This window comes from Vigna unguiculata, chromosome 5 (genome assembly GCF_037176805.1).
Source record: "Vigna unguiculata cultivar grain cowpea cultivar isolate G323 ecotype 2 chromosome 5, ASM3717680v1, whole genome shotgun sequence".
Taxonomy (NCBI): Eukaryota; Viridiplantae; Streptophyta; class Magnoliopsida; order Fabales; family Fabaceae; genus Vigna; species Vigna unguiculata.
Window position 1 is genome coordinate 4895947 of NC_140796.1, and position 22722 is coordinate 4918668.

General features: G+C 30.3%; 2 protein-coding genes across 5 annotated transcripts; both read left to right on the plus strand.

The window, feature by feature from the left end:
* Positions 1-3166: 3166 nt before the first annotated feature.
* On the plus strand, positions 3167-11724 carry ZFN3 (zinc finger nuclease 3). Of its 4 annotated transcripts, none has more exons than XM_028074275.2 (7): positions 3167-3188; positions 4409-4566; positions 5071-5133; positions 6615-6734; positions 7430-7720; positions 9081-9398; positions 11133-11724. In XM_028074275.2, the coding sequence occupies exons 1-7, from the start codon at positions 3182-3184 to the stop codon at positions 11412-11414; spliced, it is 1239 nt and encodes a 412-aa protein (XP_027930076.1). In that variant the 5' UTR covers positions 3167-3181; the 3' UTR covers positions 11415-11724. The 4 variants fall into 4 exon arrangements, with proteins under 4 accessions (XP_027930076.1, XP_027930077.1, XP_027930075.1 ...); XM_028074276.2 differs by lacking the exon at positions 3167-3188 and adding an exon at positions 3238-3715; XM_028074274.2 differs by lacking the exon at positions 3167-3188 and adding an exon at positions 3239-3539.
* Positions 11725-15135: 3411 nt separating this feature from the next.
* On the plus strand, positions 15136-16701 carry LOC114186236 (ubiquitin carboxyl-terminal hydrolase). The gene is made up of 2 exons (XM_028074278.2): positions 15136-15834; positions 16026-16701. Exons 1-2 carry the CDS (start codon positions 15760-15762, stop codon positions 16275-16277), a joined length of 327 nt encoding a protein of 108 aa, XP_027930079.1. The 5' UTR covers positions 15136-15759; the 3' UTR covers positions 16278-16701.
* The last annotated feature ends 6021 nt before the right edge of the window (positions 16702-22722 follow it).

The window sequence follows — 22722 nt, forward strand, 5'->3', positions numbered from 1 at the left end:
CTCTATTGAACATTAAGATAACAATGTTATCTGGATGTGAAGGTTCACTTCATATAAATTCCAAAGAAAGAAAAAATAATAGATTCAAAATAACAAATTTCAAGAAAAAAAAAGGAAAACAAGAACACAATAGCAACATACAATGTAACATAAGTTGGAAATGGAAATAAAAGATGAAAATAAAGGGAGTGGAAGAGGATGGGGAGGGGGTACACACCATTTGGGGATGAACCAACCCAAAATGAGTAGTGGTTGTCGTCACTTAAACCAACTTTCAAAATAAGACTAGGGATAAACTCACTATAGAAAAAGAGACACAAAAATGGCTATAATAACTTTATTTCTTTATTCAATAACCCTTTACAAGTAGGCAAGAGGTCCTCTTAAATAGGTTAGGAGGTAGACCTCCCAACAATAATACAAAGAAAAGAGATACATAGACTAGTAAAATTGCAAAATATATTCTAGAAGCCCTAACAAAGAGGTAGGGGGAGAATATTCTCCAATAGTTGAAAAAATCTTCAAAAACTACATTTTCTCTCCTTCAAGTGTGCATAGTGATCCTCACGTCCAAGATGCGGTCTTTTTTGCTTCTAATGAGTTTTTTTAGCAAAACTAGGTGTGTGGCAAGAATATTGGTTGGGCTCATACTAAGTCCTTCATTCCTCCAGAAGGTAACAATCTTAAAAGCATATGTGTCAGTCACTAGAAACCACAAGAAACACAATAAGTCTAAAATTTATTTAAAAGCCTAACAAACTAAGAAAAGAACGGTGAAGGAACTCCCTTCCTAATCATGCTTAATTTTCCTAGACACTTCCCTCCATCTTTGGTAGGGGTTAAGGTTCATTATTATCCATGGACACTCATAAATTTATTTATAATATTTTTCAAATAGGTGCACAACAAGTAAATATATGAGTTTTTTTTTTTTTTTTATAGAAACGCAACGAATAACTATTTGACTTGTTCACATTCCTAATCTAAACATTAGTCAATAAGGTTGTGTTTGATTTGTCCAATTCTTTTATGAATCATGAAGTTGTAAATTAGGTACAAATTATCCATTAAATAATACTCTATTTGAATGAACATCATATCCTCATAGTATTGATGTAATATGAGTGACGAGCTAGTGAAGATATATGAAAGACAAATAGTTGCACAAAATGATGAAAGGGATATGAGTACCGAAAGATTATGTTGTTCATTGATTTCACTCTATTTTTTGTATGATTTAAAAATTCTGATAATTTGAAATTCATAAAGATTTCAATATATAAGAAGTTTTAATAAAATTAAAAATAATTATAGCCATTTGCATGTTGTATTTTGGATTTTACCTATTCAATAAATTTTTCACCTCAGATTGTCCAACATAAATACTATATTTCTAACTTTTGATAATTTGATGATAATTGGAAATTGATGTATTAAAGATATCTCAATTGAAGACATCAATGATCATACAAAATTCAATAAATCTTTCGATATATTTCAAATATTATTATATCTTAATTTTATTTATGCTTCACTATTGTTTTCAAAGCAAAGATTAAGGAAAATTAAATTGAATTTTATTGAACAGGATAATATTAAAATGAATTATAATTTATTTTTACCAATAGTTCGCTATAAATTTAATCCATAAAGTACAGCTGAGCACATATGTTCTGAATACAATAAAATAAATTCACGGGATTGTTAGTTTTGAATAAATTTTTTATTGACTTTATAAAAAAAATATTTATATTTATACTTACTCTGATTAAGTTTCATTCAATCCCTACTTATAAACTGAGTGAATTCACTTCCCATTAAGAGATTAATAATACCACTATTTCTTTAAAATTAAATATGAAAATATCATTTTATTTGAAGACAAAAAAATATTTATTTTAAAATAAAGTGTGATTTATTCTAAGTAAATATATATATTCTTTTAAATAAATGATTGAGATAAAAAAGACTTCTGCCCTTTCATACAGCTCTCCAGTTATACGCAATCAGTTTCAAGAAAACAAGTGATGTTTATTTCCATAATTTTTGTTAGTTGTTTTTCTTGTTTTTATTTTCATTTATTTTGTATTTTGTGTATTAATATGACTCTTTTTTTGGGGCGTCAACTTCATGCTAAAACTGCAAGCCGTCTTCCACAAACTTTTTTCTGCTTTCCTTTCTAAACCAATGGTTCCAAATTCGATTATCCACTCCTTTCACCTTTTTTTTTTCTTTTTCTTTATGCACCAATCACCACTCACCACATGATAATAAATATCAACCCATGCCTTTTATTTTCTTCCAAAAACAATTATTTCAACTTTATCAACACCTGCAAATTAAAAATAAAAAATAAAATTAATAAATATACAGATTTTTTAATATATAAAAAATGGTTATAATATAAATAATAACTATCTTTCACTTAAAGTGGTGCAGAACTTGAACTTATTATTAGTGGTTAAATTGAAATAATTTCACATTATTAAAAATCACACACCTCTGTTATACAATTAAAAAAGTATTATTCTATATAACTTAAAAAGAAAGAATAATTTATATATTCTCAAGTTTCATTATTTAAAAATTTGGTGAATAATTTGATTCTAATCATACGATAGTAGCATATTCATTTTAACCTTCCTTTTTTAATTTCTTTTGTACCTTACTTTTACAAATAAATTTTTTTTCAACATTTTTAACAAAATACTTTTTTTAAAATAATTATTATAAAAGTGAATATATTTACAATACACAGTAATTTGCAATTAAACAATTTTCTCTTGTGCTGAAATTTTTATTTTCAAAATTTAAAATAGATAAACTTAAAACCAACTTTTTCTTTTTCTTTTCTCTCTACACTTTTTAATATTCAATTCTTCTCATAGCAAACAAAATTTCTTGGGCTGTGACAGAGAAGCACTAGGTCACGTGGGAGTGAAAAATCATTTTACCTTTTTATCGTTTCAATGAAGAATATTATTACATGGTGTTGACGCAAAAAAGTTCGAGAAGTCAAAATTCGTGAGTTAAATAAATAAGAAAGAAAAAAGAAAAGAAAAAAAGACGTGGAAAAAGGAAACGCAGGACTAATAGAGATAAACTATCGTGTGTTGTTGAAAACACGGGGTGGAAAAAAGCGAATAGCGTTGCAGTAACAGTAAGAGATGATTGGCGATGTATGATTGGTTGGTTTTTATTCCCTGTTCTCGTTTGTGGAGTGGAGAACACAAGGCCATCACCTCCTTTGTTTTCTTTTCTCTCTTTCTTTCCATGAACTTTTCTTTTTTTATTTATTTTATTTTTAATTAAAAGTTTGATAATAATAATAATAATAAATATTATTATTATTGTTCATATCAGTTTTATTTAACTGTTGTTGTTGTTGGTGGGGTGAACCGGTGAAGGGTGATCGTAGTTTAAGTGAGTGAGGGAAATGGAATGTGAAGAGTGAGTGACAGGGCGGTGATGATAGTATTATTATGCGTGTATGGAATTCGATGCCGCGATTCCCGTGTCCCGAGAGCACCTTCCTCAAGGTCCTTTGCTTTTTTTCTCCACACTTTTTTTTTCTTCTTCTTCTTCGATTGTGATGAATAGCGTTGTTTCAATCTCGTTCGTTCGATCACGTGCGTTTTCGTGATCCCTGTCGCCGCCGATGATCGACGATGGATGATCGTCGCGCTTGTTTTTCTTCATATTTCGTTCTTCTGAGGTCTGATTGCGTGATTCTGAGATCTGAGGTGCTTCGTTTCATGTTTCTGTTTCTTTTATTTGTTTTGTAGACGTTAGGAGTAACTTGCAATGTTTTTCTTTCTCGGATTTCACTTCCCTGTGCTTTTGTTTTCTTAACCGCTTTGAGAATGTTTGTGTTTATGTTCATGCAATTTGGTTGTTCTGTATGTTGACTGGCAATAGAAACTGCAATCGGAGCTACTTTTTTTTTTTTTTTTTCTAGTTCTCTTAAATTCAAATCAGTAATGAATGGAGTATAGTTTAAGTTTAGATGCTGTGGAGTACTTTCGTGATAAATTGTTATTACTGAACTGAACACTTTGTAATAATTAATATAGGTGCAATTTATGGAAACATTTAGATTTTGTTTTTTTAATGAATATTTTAAAACTTGATTAAACCTTTTTTCACTAATTTCTTTTTTAAAAGAACCTAGTGTGCATAAAGCATGGCAACTTTGGAAAAGCCTTTGGCTTACAGCATTCACAAACGGATTTTTCGTGAGGCTTGGATAAAAATATCAGACTGTAGAAAGTGTTCTTAAAGTTAAATTTCATTCATATTCATAAGTCAAAGCCGAATTGGTATTACACTAATTAAAGTGACAAATGGAAATCTGGATTATAATGATGTCTCTTATGGAGAAATTGACTTGTTGATCATGTTATTTCAGATGCAATGTGGCAAATTAACTTGAGGTCAAGTGAAACAATGGAATCTGGACCTTATCCCGAGCATCCAGGAGAACCAGATTGTTCATATTACATCAGGACCGGCCTTTGTAGGTTTGGAGCAACATGTCGATTTAATCATCCTCCTAACAGAAAACTGGTATGATCCATGCAATGCTTTTGGACAAATTCTAATTATTAGTTGCATGTGTTAGCAGACCCAGACGATACATATACACACTCACTTGAATTTGGATTCTCAGCTAGGTTGTTTTGTGTTGTTCCTTTGCTGTGTCATCAAAATTCACTGATGACCACTCATTTTTAAAATTTTAAAATATATTAAAAAGATTTTTAAGATACTAATATAGTGTATTTGTAATACTCAGCAAAGACCAAAACCAAAAAACTCAGTAGAGAATCTGGACTCCACTCACTTGGATGAATATAACCTGCATTTGTATATGGCTTTGTTTTTCTTTACGCATCCTTGATCTTTTCACGATTAAATTTATTTAGCTGTTTTCACCTTTTTTTAAAACAGTTGTTGCTGGGTTGTAGATGGTCAAAATTATCTGGCTGTACTGTTGGTACTTTTCATTTTGATCACACATTAACTAATTAGTATGGTTATCTGATAGTTTTTTCCTTTGAATAATATCAGGCTATTGCTGCTGCACGGATGAAAGGTGAATTCCCAGAAAGGATAGGACAGCCAGAATGCCAGGCATGTACTTGTTTCTCAATGAATGCATAAGGTGCTCATTGCTTGTTTATGTGCATGGTCTGTGATTTTTTAAGGTTGAATTTTATGTTTTCAAATTGTAGATATTGAACTCTTTAGGGTGCTTGGAATTTCTTGAGAGAATCCCTCTTAGCTCCTCTGAATTTATATCTAAATCTGATTGCAATTCAAACCCCTAATACAAAATAGATCCTAAACTGTTGGGATAAAGCAATAAGGATATGATCTATAGGGGACAGGTGATTTGGATCCTTGGTGAACATAGAAGCTAGCTGATCATTACAGTAAACAAATGAAATAGTGATATCCCTAGAATGAATCTTCTCTTGTATAAGTTGGCAGTCAACACTGGTGTGTTTGGTTAGCCCACGACTGCATATGAGTCCATTTGAGATGCTGCTGGATTATGACTATATGTCTTTATTTTCTTAAACCAATCCCTTTCTGGGAGACCTCTTGATTATCTGTAGATCTGAATTACTGTGGTCCATTAGCTATCACATGGAAAGTGAAGGATTTGATTTGCAACAAAGGAATATCTATAGCCCAGTCATGATGAGATGGAGTAGCTATCCCACTAATCTACATTATCAGCATAAGTCTGCTGCTCATGATCAGAACCCCAACATTTAAATCCATAAGAGCATAGCACTTCAGTCTCTTATAAAAATATTGAAAGCATGTTTCTTTTGAAAAATGAAAATATCTGTAAATTTGGTTGTTTTATTTTAAACACTCTCGGGAATGGAGGTGGGGAAATGAGATCAAGCTGTCAACAAGTGCAGCATGTAGGCCATCAATTTACTGTACCGGTAGTCTCTGGAATTATTTATCCTGATTTATCTGAAACATGGTATATTTTGGGTTGGAAACTTAACAGTATTTTGGATTTGTTTTCTACATTTGCTTATGAGGTAGTTATTATATTTCTATAAAACATTAGTTCACTTTAGCATTCATCTGTCTGATAATCATTTAAACAATTTACTAGTTAAAGCACACTTTTTCTTTTTAAATTATTTGTTTGTGTTAATAACTATTACTCTATGTAGTTATGGGATTTACAACCTTTATCTTCTTTTTTCTCATCTTGATCATTCATATCTCCATGAGTTACAATGACTTCATATCAAACTATAAATTATTTTTTTGAATGATTTTCTTATGAGAAAAAAAGACTATGTACTGACAGGGTAAAATAATTTTACATTATCATCAATCACAAACCACTATATATGGTAAGTTCGTTGATCTTTACAAGAACTTCCTGAAAAATCATAGCCATATAGATTTGTGATTGGATAACAATGTAAAACTGTTTTAAACTGTCAATCCACAGCCATTAAACTCTTTTCTTATTTGATTTTACAATGTATGATCTTTATGGCTATTATCAATGCTAGCATCAACCTTCTACTATTAAGAATATTACAGATTCTTATTCCCTTTTTTATGCTATCCAGTACTATTTGAAGACAGGAACTTGCAAATTTGGAGCCACATGCAGGTTTCATCATCCTAGAGACAAGGCTGGGATTGCTGGAAGAGTTGCCTTGAACATATTAGGCTATCCACTCCGCCCAGTTAGTATTGAATATTTACCTCTTATTTATGTCTTAGATACAACTAAGGAAGTATGTGTTTGTTGGCCTTTCTTGTTGATTGACAATTTGATTTATAGCATAATTAAAATGCCTGGCACACTTTTAGACTTAAAAAGTTTTAATTCAGATGCTGCTTCTTTCTATTCCGTATATGATAGAGTACCAATTAATAAAAGTAGTAAAATATAATATTGAACACTGAAATCACACACAATACAGCAATACACATACTGTCCCACAAATAACACTTATAATACAGCAATACACTTGCTGTCCCAGAGATAAAAGTCTTCTATGAAGATCATTCTCTGTCCACAAGCTACACCTAACTTCATGCTGCTTAACTGCATGACATATATAGTCCTTATACATAATTTTTGGCAGTTATTTTCTACAAATGACTCTCATAAGTTCATAACAACCCCCGACTCTCAGTTTCCACCGGCATTCATTTTCTAAATTGTGGTGGCTTTGCATACTTCTATTTTATGTCTAAATTTGAAGTTTTGATTGGTTGTTGATACTGGTGGTTAATTCTATATTTTCTTTGTTTCTTGTTGATACAGAATGATCCTAAACAGATTATTGTTCTATTTAAAATCTGACACCTGATTGTTTTCTGTTGTTGTTGATATTAATAGTTAATTTTGTATTTTTGGTTCTTGCTGATGCAGAATGAGCCCGACTGTGCTTATTATTTAAGAACTGGACAATGTAAATTTGGGAACACTTGCAAATTTCACCATCCCCAACCAAACAATATGGTGCTTTCCATGAGAAGTTCTCCTGTTTATCCTGGTGTCCAATCTCCAACTACACCAGGTCAGCAGTCTTATGCAACAGGAATTACAAATTGGCCCAGTTCATCGTATATTCCTAGCCCACGTTGGCAAAGTCCTTCAAGTTATGCTCCTTTAATTCTACCTCAGGGAATGGTTTCAGTGCCTAGCTGGAGTGCATACAGTGTAAGCTCGTCCATTTTTTTTATGGAAGAAATAGAATGGTTGTGATATTCTATGCTTGTGACAGATTGAAAGACACTTTTTATCAGGAGGAGAGTCTTTTAAGTTAAAAATGTTTTTTTTTTTCCATTTTCTATAAAACCATTCACGTGCTTTAATCTAATGTCTGAGGTTTTTGGATACTTCGTTCATGATGACATGGTACGCTTTGTAGTTTAGAGTTAAATTCCTGTTATCCCATGAATGAAAGTTAAATTTTCAGCAGTAAGTGAGTTTATGCTTAACTCAATCTCAAAAAACCACTTTGATAAGGTAATGTTTTCACCTCACTTATATATTATAATTTGATCTTATCTCTAGTCAATGTGAGATTTCCAAAACACCTCCTCATGATAAGGATTGGTCATCTTTAGCGTGGGAATAAATATTTATGCATGGTTCAATAGGAGTCCAATAGTCAGTGGCATGATAGTCCCATCAAATCTTGCTAGGACAATTCTTTTGGATTTTATATGCTCTGATAGAATTTTAGAAAGTGTGGATTATGCCTAACTTAACCTCACAAAGTTGGTATGGTAAGGTGAGGTTTGCACCTCACTTATATATTATAATTTGGTTTTAGTTTTAGTGGTTGTGAGATGTCTAATACTTTAAACCCAAACTATTCATGTGTGACGTCGCTTTTAGATCTTCTCCCTTTAGTCCTTATTATAAGGGATATTGATGGTCTTTTTTACAAGGCATTTTATAGTTTCTATATAATATTAAATTTCTTATTCTTGTTTCCTCCTATTAAATATTATGAGTAGGTGTATTTTTTAATAGTAAATAATGAAAAAGGAAATTTAAATGCTATTAATGATGAGGGTAAATTTGATATATTCATATTTAAATAATCAACAAAGTGAGCTAAATTGATTAGTTTTATTTGTCTGTGTGATTCTTTTAGAAGTGTTCTATATTAAGGACCTGAGGGAGTACAACAATTCTGGTGCTTTCACCTTACAACTTAAACCTTTGAGAGAGTTGGTTCATTGCACCATTCATATTTCCTTAAGATTTTCATTTGCCTTTGTCAAGGGCCATTTGACTCTGGCAGTTAATTTTATTGGGCTAATATATTCCCATCCAATGTTCTTGTCTATCAAGGTATTTTTGTTATGGAGAGTTGATCTTGTAACTTGTTGGAGAGAGATTTTATTGCATTTATTTTTCAAATAATACATTGGTGTCATCTATCTGATTTTATAATGAAAAATTATTAATTCATGCCACATGGCAGATACGTGCTGAACTGTTTTTACACAGATCTTGCTGTTACTAGTATGTACCAACATCTTGATTAAACATTCATTTTTTCCAGGGTCAAATGGGATCAGATAGTTCACAACAAACAATGGGAAATGGCCAAAGCTATGGAACCAATCGGCAAAGTGAACCAACAAATGCAGGATCCCAGGGAGCATATTCTCAATTTCGTTCTGGCTCTGTTCCTGTAGGTTTCTATGCGTTGCAGAGGGAGAACATATTTCCTGAGAGACCCGATCAACCAGAATGTCAATTCTACATGAAGACTGGAGATTGCAAGTTTGGTGCAGTCTGTCGTTTCCATCATCCACGTGAAAGGATGATTCCTGCTCCTGACTGTGTTTTGAGTCCTATTGGCCTTCCTTTACGTCCTGTGAGTTGAATTCCAGCTTTTGGATTCTACATGTTAAGTTTATATTTCATTGAGATAGATTATTTTTTTCACCTAAATATACACATATGATAGTTCGCATAGACTGTGTTTAGTAAGGATTCGAATAAGAACTAGTTATATTGTCGTGTAGCTTATTTCATTTACTACTTTTTATTCTTTATTATTTACATTTTTCCATTATTTGAATTTAAATGATCTAATTCTAGCTCGTTTATAGATAGACAATTTTGTGGGACTAGATGCAGGAATTTTAGGAGCCTGTGCTGGAAACATGGGTCCTGCTCGTTTATATATAATGACTAAATCAATTTAGGAGCTAAAGTGAGGAATATTGTAATTTGTAAGCCAAAGTGTTGCATATTTTAAACCATTTAAGGAAGACAGTTATACCTCTTGGTGTTGTGTTTGATAATAACTTTTTTGTGGGTTTTCATAACATGTCTCTTGTTTAAAAGTTAGGCCACTAACTGATTTCAAAAGTTATCGACATAAGGGAACATGATCTCCTCAAGAGAAGTATAGCTTGCTAGCAATCATAAAATGGTTTTAAATAAACGCTTCTGTCATCGAGAGAAGTATAACTTGCTGGAGATAAGCTCCCAAACTAAGGGCAGGGACTTTGGGGACTGACTAATATCCTATGGGCCTGGATCTCACGTTGGAAACAGGGAAAGGGAAGAGGAAGTGCAGGATACATGGGATCAGTTTCTGTCAGGTTTCTATAGCTCGCAATTAACATTTTCTTGAAATGAAAAAAAATCCAAAATCTAAATCAATCTATGTTGGAAATGGAGTATTTTTATATTTAAATATTAATTAGTATGTCTCAGTTCTATACGTCCTCCTATAAAGGGTTTAAATCACAATAGATGAGAAGCCCTATTGTTGAATCATGAAAGTCCATTTATAGATGTTTGTATCAACATAGACATCTATTTTAAGTGCAACAATAATCTGAAGACAACTTAATGATTTGCAACTGTCCAAGTGAAGACAGAAGAGATGATGAAAATTCTTGAACTTGGCTAGCTCTAACTCTAGTCCAAAAGTTAATGAAGGCTTAAACCTTTTAGGCCCTACTTTGGTCATATGTTGGGAGAGCTGCATGGTCAGGTAGGTTGCAATAGGAAATTCACGAGGTTAGGTGGATTTTTGTTCGACTGATGGTGGTAGAATATGAAATATGTGATAGATTATGATATCATCTTAATTTTAGGCTGGATATAACTCAACTTCAAAATTTAACTATTGAGATGAGGGTTGTATAAGATTTACCTTTGTCATATATATAGTCGATTTGGGATCTCAACGAAAATATTATCATATGAATTATTTCAAGTGTGAGTCCCCTTTCATGTCAAAATCAAATTGTGATATATGATGGCATTGGTGTTGCTTCCTGTACTTAGCATTAATATGAATTATTTCAAGTCTGTAATTCCCCTTTTATGTCTAAATCAAATTGTGATATCTGATGGCATTGGTGTTGCTTCCTGTGCTTAGCATATCATTCATTCCCAAAATTGTGTCTGATATTACTCCTTTCAACCGTGTGAAATGCATCAAAGTATTTTAACTAGATTTATGATTGTTTGTTGATTGGAAAGAGGACAATATATGCAATTATTTATCACAGTATTCTCTTCACATTGATTTGATCTTTTTATCGAATTTGGTGCATGCTAATAGAGATTGTGTTCCATTTTCGTGCAGGGAGAGCCTCTTTGTGTCTTCTATTCACGGTATGGCATATGCAAATTTGGTCCAAGTTGCAAATTTGATCACCCAATGGGAGTCTTTACCTATAACATATCTGCATCACCTTCAGCTGATGCCCCAGGGCGGCGAATGTTAGGTTCTTCATCAGGAACTTCTGCATTAAATTTATCATCAGAAGTACTTGTTGAGTCAGGCTCAGCAAATCCAAGGAGGCTTTCATTATCAGAGACTAGACAGATTCCTTCTGGTGATGATAACATTGATGAAGAGGGATAATGATGTCTCTTGGAAATGGGTTACTTGCTTTTTACAATTTTTTTCAGGGGAGAAAAGGGTAATCTGTAAATTGATTTTCCCATTGCTGAAGATGTACAGACTACAGAGTTCATGTGAAGCTGATTCTATCAACGTGCTATTTAATGCAGTTGACAGATTCAGTTGTTCTGAATTTCATGCTGTCACATTGTATAAATTTTACAAATATTTGTCACATTTGGTGGAAACCAAATGTGAACATTTCTTCAGTCCTTAAGTCAGTCTATCTATTTAATGTTTTCCCAATATGTAAAAATTGTTTTTCTGAAAATCTGTAATGATCAATATTTGGCTCCTGTGTCAATCTTTCTTTGGTGCAGGTTTGAAATTCAGTGCAAAGACTATTCTATATGCGGTCTACTGTGCATAATAGAAATCTTTTTCAACAGCAAACCAACAGTATGATCAATATCCTTTTATTTTTTCACATTTTTTGTGTATTTCTAGTGTGCATACAGATTTTTTTTCACACTCTTATCAGAATAGAAGAGCATCCTAATGAAGTCTTAATTGTTGTATGTGTGCATATTTTCTTCCGTCAAAATAAATGCAACTGTTCTAAAATGTTATCTGTACCTCTACTTTCCCATGATATATTTATTCTTTTTGCAATGATTGATTGTCCTAGATAGAATTCGTTTTGCAGAAGTTGAAGGGAAAGAGTCTAAACTGTGAACTTTGTGGGTGGCAGAAGCCCGCTAATTTATGCTGTTTTGCAGATGCCAAACCTCAGCTCGAATGTGACTTCTGTTCAGGCCACAAATTACTTAACTTAATGTTTCAATTAATTTTGGTGGGTGGATGGTCCTTCTGGCTTGGAGTCCGATTATCAGTTCACATGCAATGCAATAACTAAATCATGGTCGGGAGTTTAAATCTTCTCTTGAGGCTTTATTAGAAGCATCATATCAGTGGCTGAATATACATGTATTTGATGTGTAGCTCGCTGATTCTAGTATGTGTTATCAATATGCTTACACAGGTACTACGTCCATTCTTTCTCCTTTTATTTACTGAAAAAACGAAACGGTGTGTAATGATCATTGTTACGATATGCACTCTTTTACAGTCCTGTGCTATAACCCAAATCTGTAGAAGCGTTTTTTACTGCTCTAGTGTGCTAGTTTTCTAAATCTGAAAAGAATAAGGTAGTGCTTTGACTATTTTTAACACTCCCGTTTTTCGAAAACTATGAAAATTAAAGAACTTCTTTTATCAACTTGTTTTTAAAGTGTATTTTGTTCTGCATTCCTGTTGTGATTTCTCTTTGAGCTAGAAGTTAATAGTTGTACCTTTCATATTTTATTGGTGGAATGTACGTCATTTTTGGCTTGTGACGAGTTTTCAAGCACACACCGTCAGTTTGGATCAGGTCTATTTCATTCAAAACCTCGTCCATTTTGTAGTTGACGTGAAAGGTAATAATACTAGAAGTGTCAGATTTTGCATGTCCCGGATGCACGTTTTTACCTGCCTGTGGACATGGAACCAAACAGTTTATTATGAGTCAATTTGCATTTTCAAGGTTCATTGGTTAATAATAGTCCATAGAAATGTGCAAGGCTTCTATGGGATACTTCCTTTATGTAGTTGGTTGGCGAGTCATTTGGGCTAAAATCTGAACTTCTCAGATTTCTTTTTCTTTTTAACGGGAAAATTCATCCAGATTGGATTTTTCTTTTGTGGGAAAATATTATTAAAAGTTTAAACCGTTGATAACATTAAACAGATGCCACATATTAACTTTCTAAAGCAAAAGGATAAGCAAATACGATAGATTGCTTATTTGCTATAAGTATTTCTGTGATTGTCACTCTCTAAACCATTATTTTTGCCTCTGATTTAGTGCGTGCACGAATTTAAAGCTGTGTATGTCCCTAAGGAATAAATCTGTTACTCTTTCTCCCTTTTCTATATTTGGTGACATGTGGACACGGAAGCCCTCTTAATGAAATGCATCCAAAAGGTGAAAAAAAAAAGGAAAGTTGACGCTCAAACAAAAACTTTACAAATACAAAAAAAGGTGTTCTAGAAATTTTTATTCATTATGAATACTTTTACGCAAGTCAAAAAGTTTCAACTTTTCCTTAATGTATTGTGACTGCTTTATGATTTTTTTTTGTCTGCTATATTTATCATATCCAATAAAATCAAGCAAAGGCGCACATAATGCGTTTCTAATTAATATAAAGTAATAAAATTTCAAACAGAGTAGTTGAGAGGTTTGTGAAATGTTGAAAATTCAAAGTCATGTGAAAGCGTATATACAGCGAGGCATTCTAAATAAAATTTATTTCTTAGTTGATAGGTGTCGAAATTTTGAGATTAAAATTATCTTTAAAAGGTCTAATGTTATTTTTTATCCATTCGCGAATCTTAATTTTGTTACGTAAAAAAATTCTAATGGTACATTTGACCCTCAAGTTTTTCAAAATTAAAGGATTTTATCTATTATTAATATATAGTTTAACTACTAACAAGTTTTACATGTATACGGGTGCTAATACTGTTAATTACTTGTTCATATAAAAGATAATAATAAATTAGTTTTAACCTTACTTATTCCAATAACCATGTTGTCAATTAGTATTAATAATTAGATTATATATTATAAGTGACTTAAAATTGTTTAATTTAAAAAAAAACTGAAGAATTTACGGTATAATTAAAATTTTATGAAGAATTTAGGGTATAATTTAAGGTAGAATTATAAACATTATAAGTAGATTTAATTTTTTTAAGCATATTAGATTATTATCCGTTGTAATCTTTGCTTGTTGTGTGGAAAGGGAAGTATAGTAGGTTTGACTTATAGGAAAAAACAAATTAATTATAAAATATATTAAATTATAGAAATGTTAATTTAATTTAAAAAATGGGTATTCGCTAATATTTAAAAATAATTAATTGTTAATTAATTAATTTATTAAATAAAATTAAAATTGTAAATAAATTTAAATATTTTATTGAATTTTTATTTAAATTCTTTTTGGATCTGTAAATTTTTTAAGTTTAATATTTCTATTAACAAAGTAATATTTCTAGGTCTTACTTACTTTCATGTGTTAAAGCATGTGAGGTGTTTTCATTAATATATAAATGATATTGAGTTTAATATAAAATAACAAGTGATTAACATCTTTACCTTGGCTAATTGTTAGAATCATCATTATTCACAAGTTTATTTTTATTATTCAATATGTTGGTGTTATTCAACAGATTTTCAATGAAAATAATAAAAATTAGTATGACATTTAATTAATTACATTATTATTATATATTAATCAAATAACCTTACATTTTTTAACATGTAAAAGTAAAAAAAATAAGATGACGAAAATAATAATGATAATTATGTCACAGTAAACAAAAGAGTAGTGTCCTAATTGAAAACTATAAAAATATTAAATACCAGTAAATCAGAAAAATGTAATAAGAATTATATTAAAAGTATTCAAAAAGACCATCTTGTAGAAACCAGCATTTTATAATCTCTACCAATTAGCCAAAGACCATTTTGTAGAAACCAGCATTCCCAATGTTACGTAACCCTCTATGTGAGTGCCAAATTGCATGCTCTGGAACTCAAAATCCATTGCGATGAGAGAATATCTTTGTGAAGACCCATATGCTTGATGCAGATATAGATATAGTGCTTCTGTTCACACAAACCCAATAAATATATTGAGGTCCACACTAATGTCTTTTGTTCTGTTTCTTTATTACAGCACCGAGGACACTTATTTTACTGCAAAATGCTTTCTCTTTTTAAAAATTCCTGCTTTAATTAGGTTTACAGACATTCACACATTTGGGTAGAAGAAAAACCAAAAGGAGTTTACACTTAACGTCACTGAGGTGGAGAGAGAATTTGTTTCATATTCACAGTTAAATAATCTCACAGTTTCTCTCTCACTTTCTCTGTCTCTGTTTTTGTTGTGTTCTCTTTACCTCTTCAGACCAAAAGGGACATTGTCTGTGCTGTGCCCTCTGTTTTCAAAGGAAACCCTTGTTCTTGTTCCTGTCCTTGCCTTTTTTTTTTCTACCACCATCTTCCAACTCCCAACTTCCAACACATAATTCATTTTTTCCAGTATTCTTAGTCTCTGCTCTTCCCTTGTGCAATCTGCAAAACCAAGCCCAAGCTCAAATATTATTTTTTATACATATAAATAGGCACCAAACATACATTTATGATACACCAAATTGAAGCTTGTCCACTCAATACAAGATTTCCACAAGCCCCTTTCCATTCACAAACCTAAGAGCAAGAAGCACCTGTCACTGACCAACTAGCCAACCAACCATGATGCCTGTTCATGGCCTCATCATCTCCCTCATTTTTGTGTCCATTTTAGCCAATGAGGCAAGCTTGGTCCAAGTGAGTCTTCTCTTCTCTCTCTCCCTCCCTCTCTCACACTCTTTATTTCACACACACAATTAAAAGTTTTAATTTTTTTCAATTGGGTTCTTCGATCCATCTACTTTTTTTGGTACCCCCTTGTACTGTTTCCTGTGAATTTTCTCTTGGGTAGTGCTGTAAATTGAAAAAGATTGCTTTTTTATGATTAGGAGGCAAATGGGTCATTCCCAATGGTGCCCTTGGTGGAGGCTGGGAAGATGGAGATGATGATGATGATGAATGAGAGCAGAAGGAAACTAGGAAGCTTCCAGATATGTGCCTTGTGCACCTGCTGTGGAGCAAAAGGGGTTTGCTTGCCCTCTCCTTGTTGCTATGCCATCAATTGCAACATTCCTCATAGACCTTTTGGCTTCTGTTCATTCACACCCAAGACCTGTAATTGCTTTGGATGCCATCTTTAGTCCTTCTATCATAGTCTTATGATAATAATTTGAAAAGAAAAAAAAATTGAGGGTTATGTTTAGTTAATTCTGCTGCAAGTGTGAATGGGAGGAAAGTGAAGTGAAGTGAAGAAGAATATCTGTTCTTGGTTAGTTTGTTTATTATTACCCTTAGTTATGATTATGATTTTGGGATTGTTATTTCCAGGAATTCTTTTTTCTTTCTGCTGTGCTCACTGGGATTTGTTAGAGGTGCCTGGAGATATAGCACATTGTCTGATTTGTCAGAATAGCAACAATATATGATATAAATTATATGTAGTAGTACATGGGGAATCAAGAAAACCTTGTCCCTTTATGTGGAGATACTGGGGTTCATGATAATTTTTCACTTTTTTGAATGATTATAGTAATGCAAGTGCTCAGTGAGCCTGTCGTTTGGCCAGGACCATGATTCAACTTTACAACTTATTCTCATTTTGTTCACACACCACCACTTCTGCTTTTCTTCCTTAATTGTTTCATTTGTTTATTTTAACGATAAGATGTTCCAATGCAGATTGCACTATTCATGGCTTTTTTAATTCAATATTATAATCTGCTTCCACCTGCAATTACCTTCACTACCCCCACACTATTTTTGCATCAAATCATTAAAAATGTTCTTCTTCAACTTGTCTGAAATCGTTATCAGTATGACTTATGAGAGACAGTTATTGTAAAAATCAACATGACGGAATGTGATAGAGTGACAGTGTTAAAGACTTTTGCACTATCAATGTGTGTGTGTGTGTGTTATTAATTCTTGAATTTGAAACCTCTTATGTTAGTGGTAGTGATAATAAAAGCTTGTTATTCTTGGTGTGTGATTTGCATCTTTACTACTACTACTGGTACACTGGGTGGATGCAAAAAAATGAAAAATTTATAGGCAAAGTAAAACAAACGGTGGCTGATGGAGCCTAAAAGTGTGATGGTTATGAATTAGGGTGGTCCCAGAATTGATAAACAGGGCACCCTTAGAAGGAGACAACAGGGGCAGATGGGTTAGGTTTTTATACTCACCTTAGATAGAGGGCACTGAGGAGTGCTAATTTTGGTGAAAAGCTTCCATGTTGATGAGTCTTTAATTGTTGGTGGTGAAGATGGATGTGATGATATTAATGCATATTGGTGTACCCAACCGTATACTATTATATTAAGGTGGGTGGTGGTTGGGTTGGAGAACGGCAATTAAGCCTTTGCCACAACAAACCTACTTCTGCATTTCTAAGTTGTTGCTTCTCTGATCTCTAACCCACATGCAATAACACACTCAACCTTGGTCTGTAGACCAGATTCACCGGACAGATATAATACTAATGAGACACGAGTTCAACTTGTATAAGGAATTGACACCATTTTCAACTAAAAATCTTAAGATAACGAGTTTATGACACGAGTTCAGCTTACATAAGATATTGATATCACTTTCAACGTAAATTCTTAATATGTTCAACTTTTTCATTTTTATTCAACGTGAGTATGTAAGGATAAAGTATGAATCTTTGTTATTGTTGGATTATATGAGGATTTGGAGTTGCATGAGAGACTGGTGTGTGATTGAACATTGTTTGAGAATCTTTCTGACCTCATCTTGGGCTACAACCCATGTGCAGTTGAAAGCATATTTTAAGGATCAAACAGGAATGGGTTATGGCTGAATCATAATTTTGTCTTTTTTTTTTTTTTCATTATGAGGCAGCAAGTTGGTTGCATCTATGTTGATTGGCAAGTCCATGTGAAAATTTGAGTTACTCTCTTTGCAGCACATACCAGTCAAATTATTTACTTCAGATATAGTTTCTTTAGCTTAAAACTGTTTGATATAGATTTCAGATATAACTTGAATGAGGCATTCACACTTCATATTTGATTCTATGTATAAAGGGGTTGGTTGCATTAACTTGGTGCATTATTTAATTCACAGAATGCATATATCTGTCAACATGTTGTGAGTGGTTTTTGTGGTGCTCTACACAACCCATTAAATTTGGTGTAAAATTGTGATTTTGATTGAAATTTTAAATATGCCGTAAAGAAATAGAATAGCAATTTTAATTATGCCATAATCATGTAATTGATCTCTTTGAATTTCTAACACTAATCTAAAGTTGGGTGTAGGGAATTAAAGGGTGGATTATTTTTTATTAAATAATCCATTTTAGTTAATTTAAATATTTTTCATCTTAGTAAACTTTAGTGTTTAAATGGATTAGCTATTTTGCGGAACCTATCATTATTTTGAAAATGAATTTTTAGAATATATTTTTTATATTTCAAAAAGTCCATAAGGAGTAAAATACATGTCACACCGATAAGATGGTAATCAAGTGGAGTAGGGATTTGACTAAATTTATCTTTATTTACGATGCAAAATTAATGTATATTTTTTATCTTAATCTTATAAGGTATATATTTTTTTGTCTCAAAATCCTTTATATTGGTAGTGAGCATACTTATATTGTTTTATGTATTTATACTATAATGTTTTAAATATTAATTAATTATTTTTTTTTACAAAAAAAGTTATAATGAAAAATATTATGTTATTATTAAATTCAATGTCAAAATAACATTTTGTTAATCATCAAATATTAAGAAAAACATTTGCAAAGGTTTTAAAATAGAGTATCAAATATTAATTACATAAATTAATTATAAAAATAATAAGTAATTATACACAATTGAAACTTCATGATAACTATAATATATTTTATTTTCAGAAAATATTGAGAAGGAAATTACTTTGAAGAATTTGAATGAATACGAGGATATCAAACCAGCTAAACAATTAAAAGAGGACGGAACAAAATTAGTGCTATGCTATTCCCGCTATTAGTAAAGTAAAGATTAACGATATTCATTTCAAAAAAAATCTTTGAATAATTATTAAATTTAATGATAAAAAATAATTAATTATTATAGTAACAAATTTATGTATAATTTTTTAATTAAAAATTATTAATAATTAAAACAATTTAAAAAAATTAAAATTGGTATGTAAATTAGTAACTAAAACAATTTATATTATGAATTAGTTTTTAAATTAGTAACTAATATTAATTATCAATGACTACATAAAAATTGGTCTCTAATTAAAAGTTTAGTCTTTAAACATTCTTTCTGTCATTCAATTGATTATTATTTAAAAGTTTAAATCTTAAAAATAAAAGTAGAACACTCATACATGACAAATATAAATAATAAATAAAGTTTCAATTGCATATCTTATAAATTATTTAATTCGATGAAATTGACGTTTGTATATTATAGAATTCAATACATTATTTAAACGAAAAATTGTAAAATAAAAAAAAGTATGTAATGAAAAAAATAATAATTTCAAAAACTAGACTCAACTTAATTTTTATTAAATTATACACAAAAATAAATATTTATTTGTCATCTTACATCTTCACCATCTAATGATTTCAATATTATTAGTTGATCTTTATACAATATTAATTTACTCAAATAATGTAATATGATTTTATCTATGCTTACTTTTCTTGAGTAACTCAAAATTAGAATTCAGCGTAGAAATCTTATCATTTATTGATTTTAGTGACTCTCTCATTCAATAATTTGATAATAGATAAGTGTAGGCGAGACTTTCGGAGGAATTGACAGTATGAACGAATTGAATCAGTTGCAGAAATTAGGGTTTTCAAAACAGAGCAGAGCCTTCATGACAACCATGAATTCACACCATATCTATGCAAAAAGTCACAAATATGTGTGCCATTGTCATTTTAAACAATTCTTCAAAGAACTAAAAGAACAAAATCTTGTGTTTCAAAAGTTAAGTTTTGTGGAAAGTTTTCATGAAATTTCCCTTGTTAGATATGTTATAAAAATTAGGAAAATGATTTTCTTACTACTATATTTTAACAATTTTCTTTTATAATTTTAGATGTTATTTTTTAAGTGATTTTCCATTTTTTCATCTCAATATTTCAAAACCACTTAAAAAGATGTCACCTCATATTCTAAGAGTAAGTTGTCAAAATTTAGTAGTTAAAATATCATTCTCCTAAAAATTATTCATTTTTATCTTTATTTTCATGATAACATTGTTTATTTTTTCAATTATGTTCATAATGAAGAGAAAAACATTAGTTATAACAATAGAGAAAATGTAATTACATCTAAATATACACTGAAATAAGAAAGGTCAATTTTTTTATTAAAAATAGAAGAGTCACTTGATTTCTTTTTCTGTTTTAGAAAAAAATCATAAATAACTTTGTAAATAAGGGTATTTATTGGATGAAAAACTTACAGATTTGGTAGGTTGAATCCAGCCTGATTCAACCAAATATTTTGTAACAACCATGTAGTTTATTTCATTATTCTATTAAGTAATTGTGTTTTTTTAAATGTTATATCGTTCAATTCCTTACACATTTAAAAATTATTGTAAAAATTCCAAAAAATATTTGAAAATTATAACTTTTAGTAAATAAAATAATTTCAAAATTTATGATGAATGAACTTAATTAAGGGTGATTAAGTTAAGTTACATAAAAGTAATTTAAGAGCCCGAATTAATTCAAAGTATGTTTATTGGGCTGGATGATAGGTTTATCAAACCCAATCTGATGTTTGTATGAAAACGTCGAGTATTTAGTTATTCCGGATGAATGAAATAATAGAGAAAAAAATACCATATATAGTGCAAGATATTGAAAAAACAAAGATAGGAGTTATATGTAAAAAGTATAACATAGATATAATGTGTACAACACAAAAATATTTCTAAACATTGGAACTTATGCTTAATAAAATTATTACTTAAGTTAGATTTTATAAAGCATGAATTTCTTAAAAATAAAAATAGTTATTTACATAAGAAACTGCGTTCAATTTAAGAAAAAAAAAATTGCTGATGAAATCTTGTTAAAATAATGTTTTTTATTGATAAAAATATTTCTAAAAGAGATGTAGTTGTATATGCTCTGATTGATTATGCTGTGTTTTTAAACCTTTTAACAATTTAAAATATTTTCGTAATTTATTATCATGTGTTTTTAATGTTCTTACATGTAAAATATTTTGTAATTAATTATGTAGTGTGAAATTGCTTTTTAAATTTCCTTTATTTATAGAATATAAAATAAGATTAATAATAAATAAATTAAATACAAATATTGTCATAATAAAAATATTTTACTCTCAAATTATTTTTCCATATTTTTTTATCCTTATTCTTGTTCTCCTTATGTATTTGCGTTCAATCAATCAAATAGAAAAAAAAAATGAAAACTGTTTTTTTATTAACTTAAAATATTACTTTTCACACACGTTCTGGATTAGATTCTTTTTAAATATTAGATCGATGATGCCTCATACATTTACAGATTTAGTTGATAATTACTTTAATAAAAAATTATATTATCTATTAGTTTAGTTTCTTTTTAAAATATTTATTTAAGATAACAAAAAACTAGAGTAATATTTGGTTGTCTTGTCCTTTTAATTGTTGCTATTCTTGCTCATTGCAGTCATTAAGCATTAATATTTAATTACGAAAATTGAGAAGGAAATTGGAATACATAATTAATAAGATTTTTATTTTTAATTTTCGTTAAAAACAGTATGTTGGTGATAATTACTCAAACATTGGATATAATATTAATTTTATTTCTTAAAGTCATTGCTTGTATTCAACTACTAAATTGTTAATTGACTAACATCAACCACCTAAAACATTTCTCCCAAACATACATAGTTTTCTCCTTTTTACTTAAATTCAGAAATTTTTAAAGTATTTTTTATCTTTTAGATCACATTGATAAAACAATAAAAATCCTAGAATCTCTGTCTCTCGTTCTTTAATAATAAATCAAAGAAAAAATATCATAAACAAGAAAACTTCATTTGAATCATTTTCATTTTGCTTATAGAGAGATGAAAAATACTCATTTAAAGATTAAATGTAACATTAAATACATTTCACTAATTTGTATCTTTATGTTTCTCTTGTTGCACTTTGAGATGTTTTGGAAAATAGTATGTTAGATTTTTGTATTAGAAGCATGTGTCATTGTTTTCTTTGTTATGTGAAGACATAGCAATAGTACACATGTTGGCCTTTTTCCTTACACTTTTTTTATGAAGATCATTATTGAACATTAGATTATGTGTTTTTTTTTATATAAATATCTCAAATTTAAGATAGATTATGTGTTAGGTTACGTTGTCTTATCATAAGAGGAATGTTCCATTTGTTATTTGACTAATTAAAAAACAAAAACAAAATATAAAAAAGATGTAATACATAGCTAATAGCATAAGACACCCTAGTTGATACTACATTAGACTAGCGCATAATAAATTATGTGTAAACATTAATATTTAATTAAATAAATTATAAGATTAAGGTGTTTCATATTATAATCACAAATTAGGGCCGAGGTTCCTC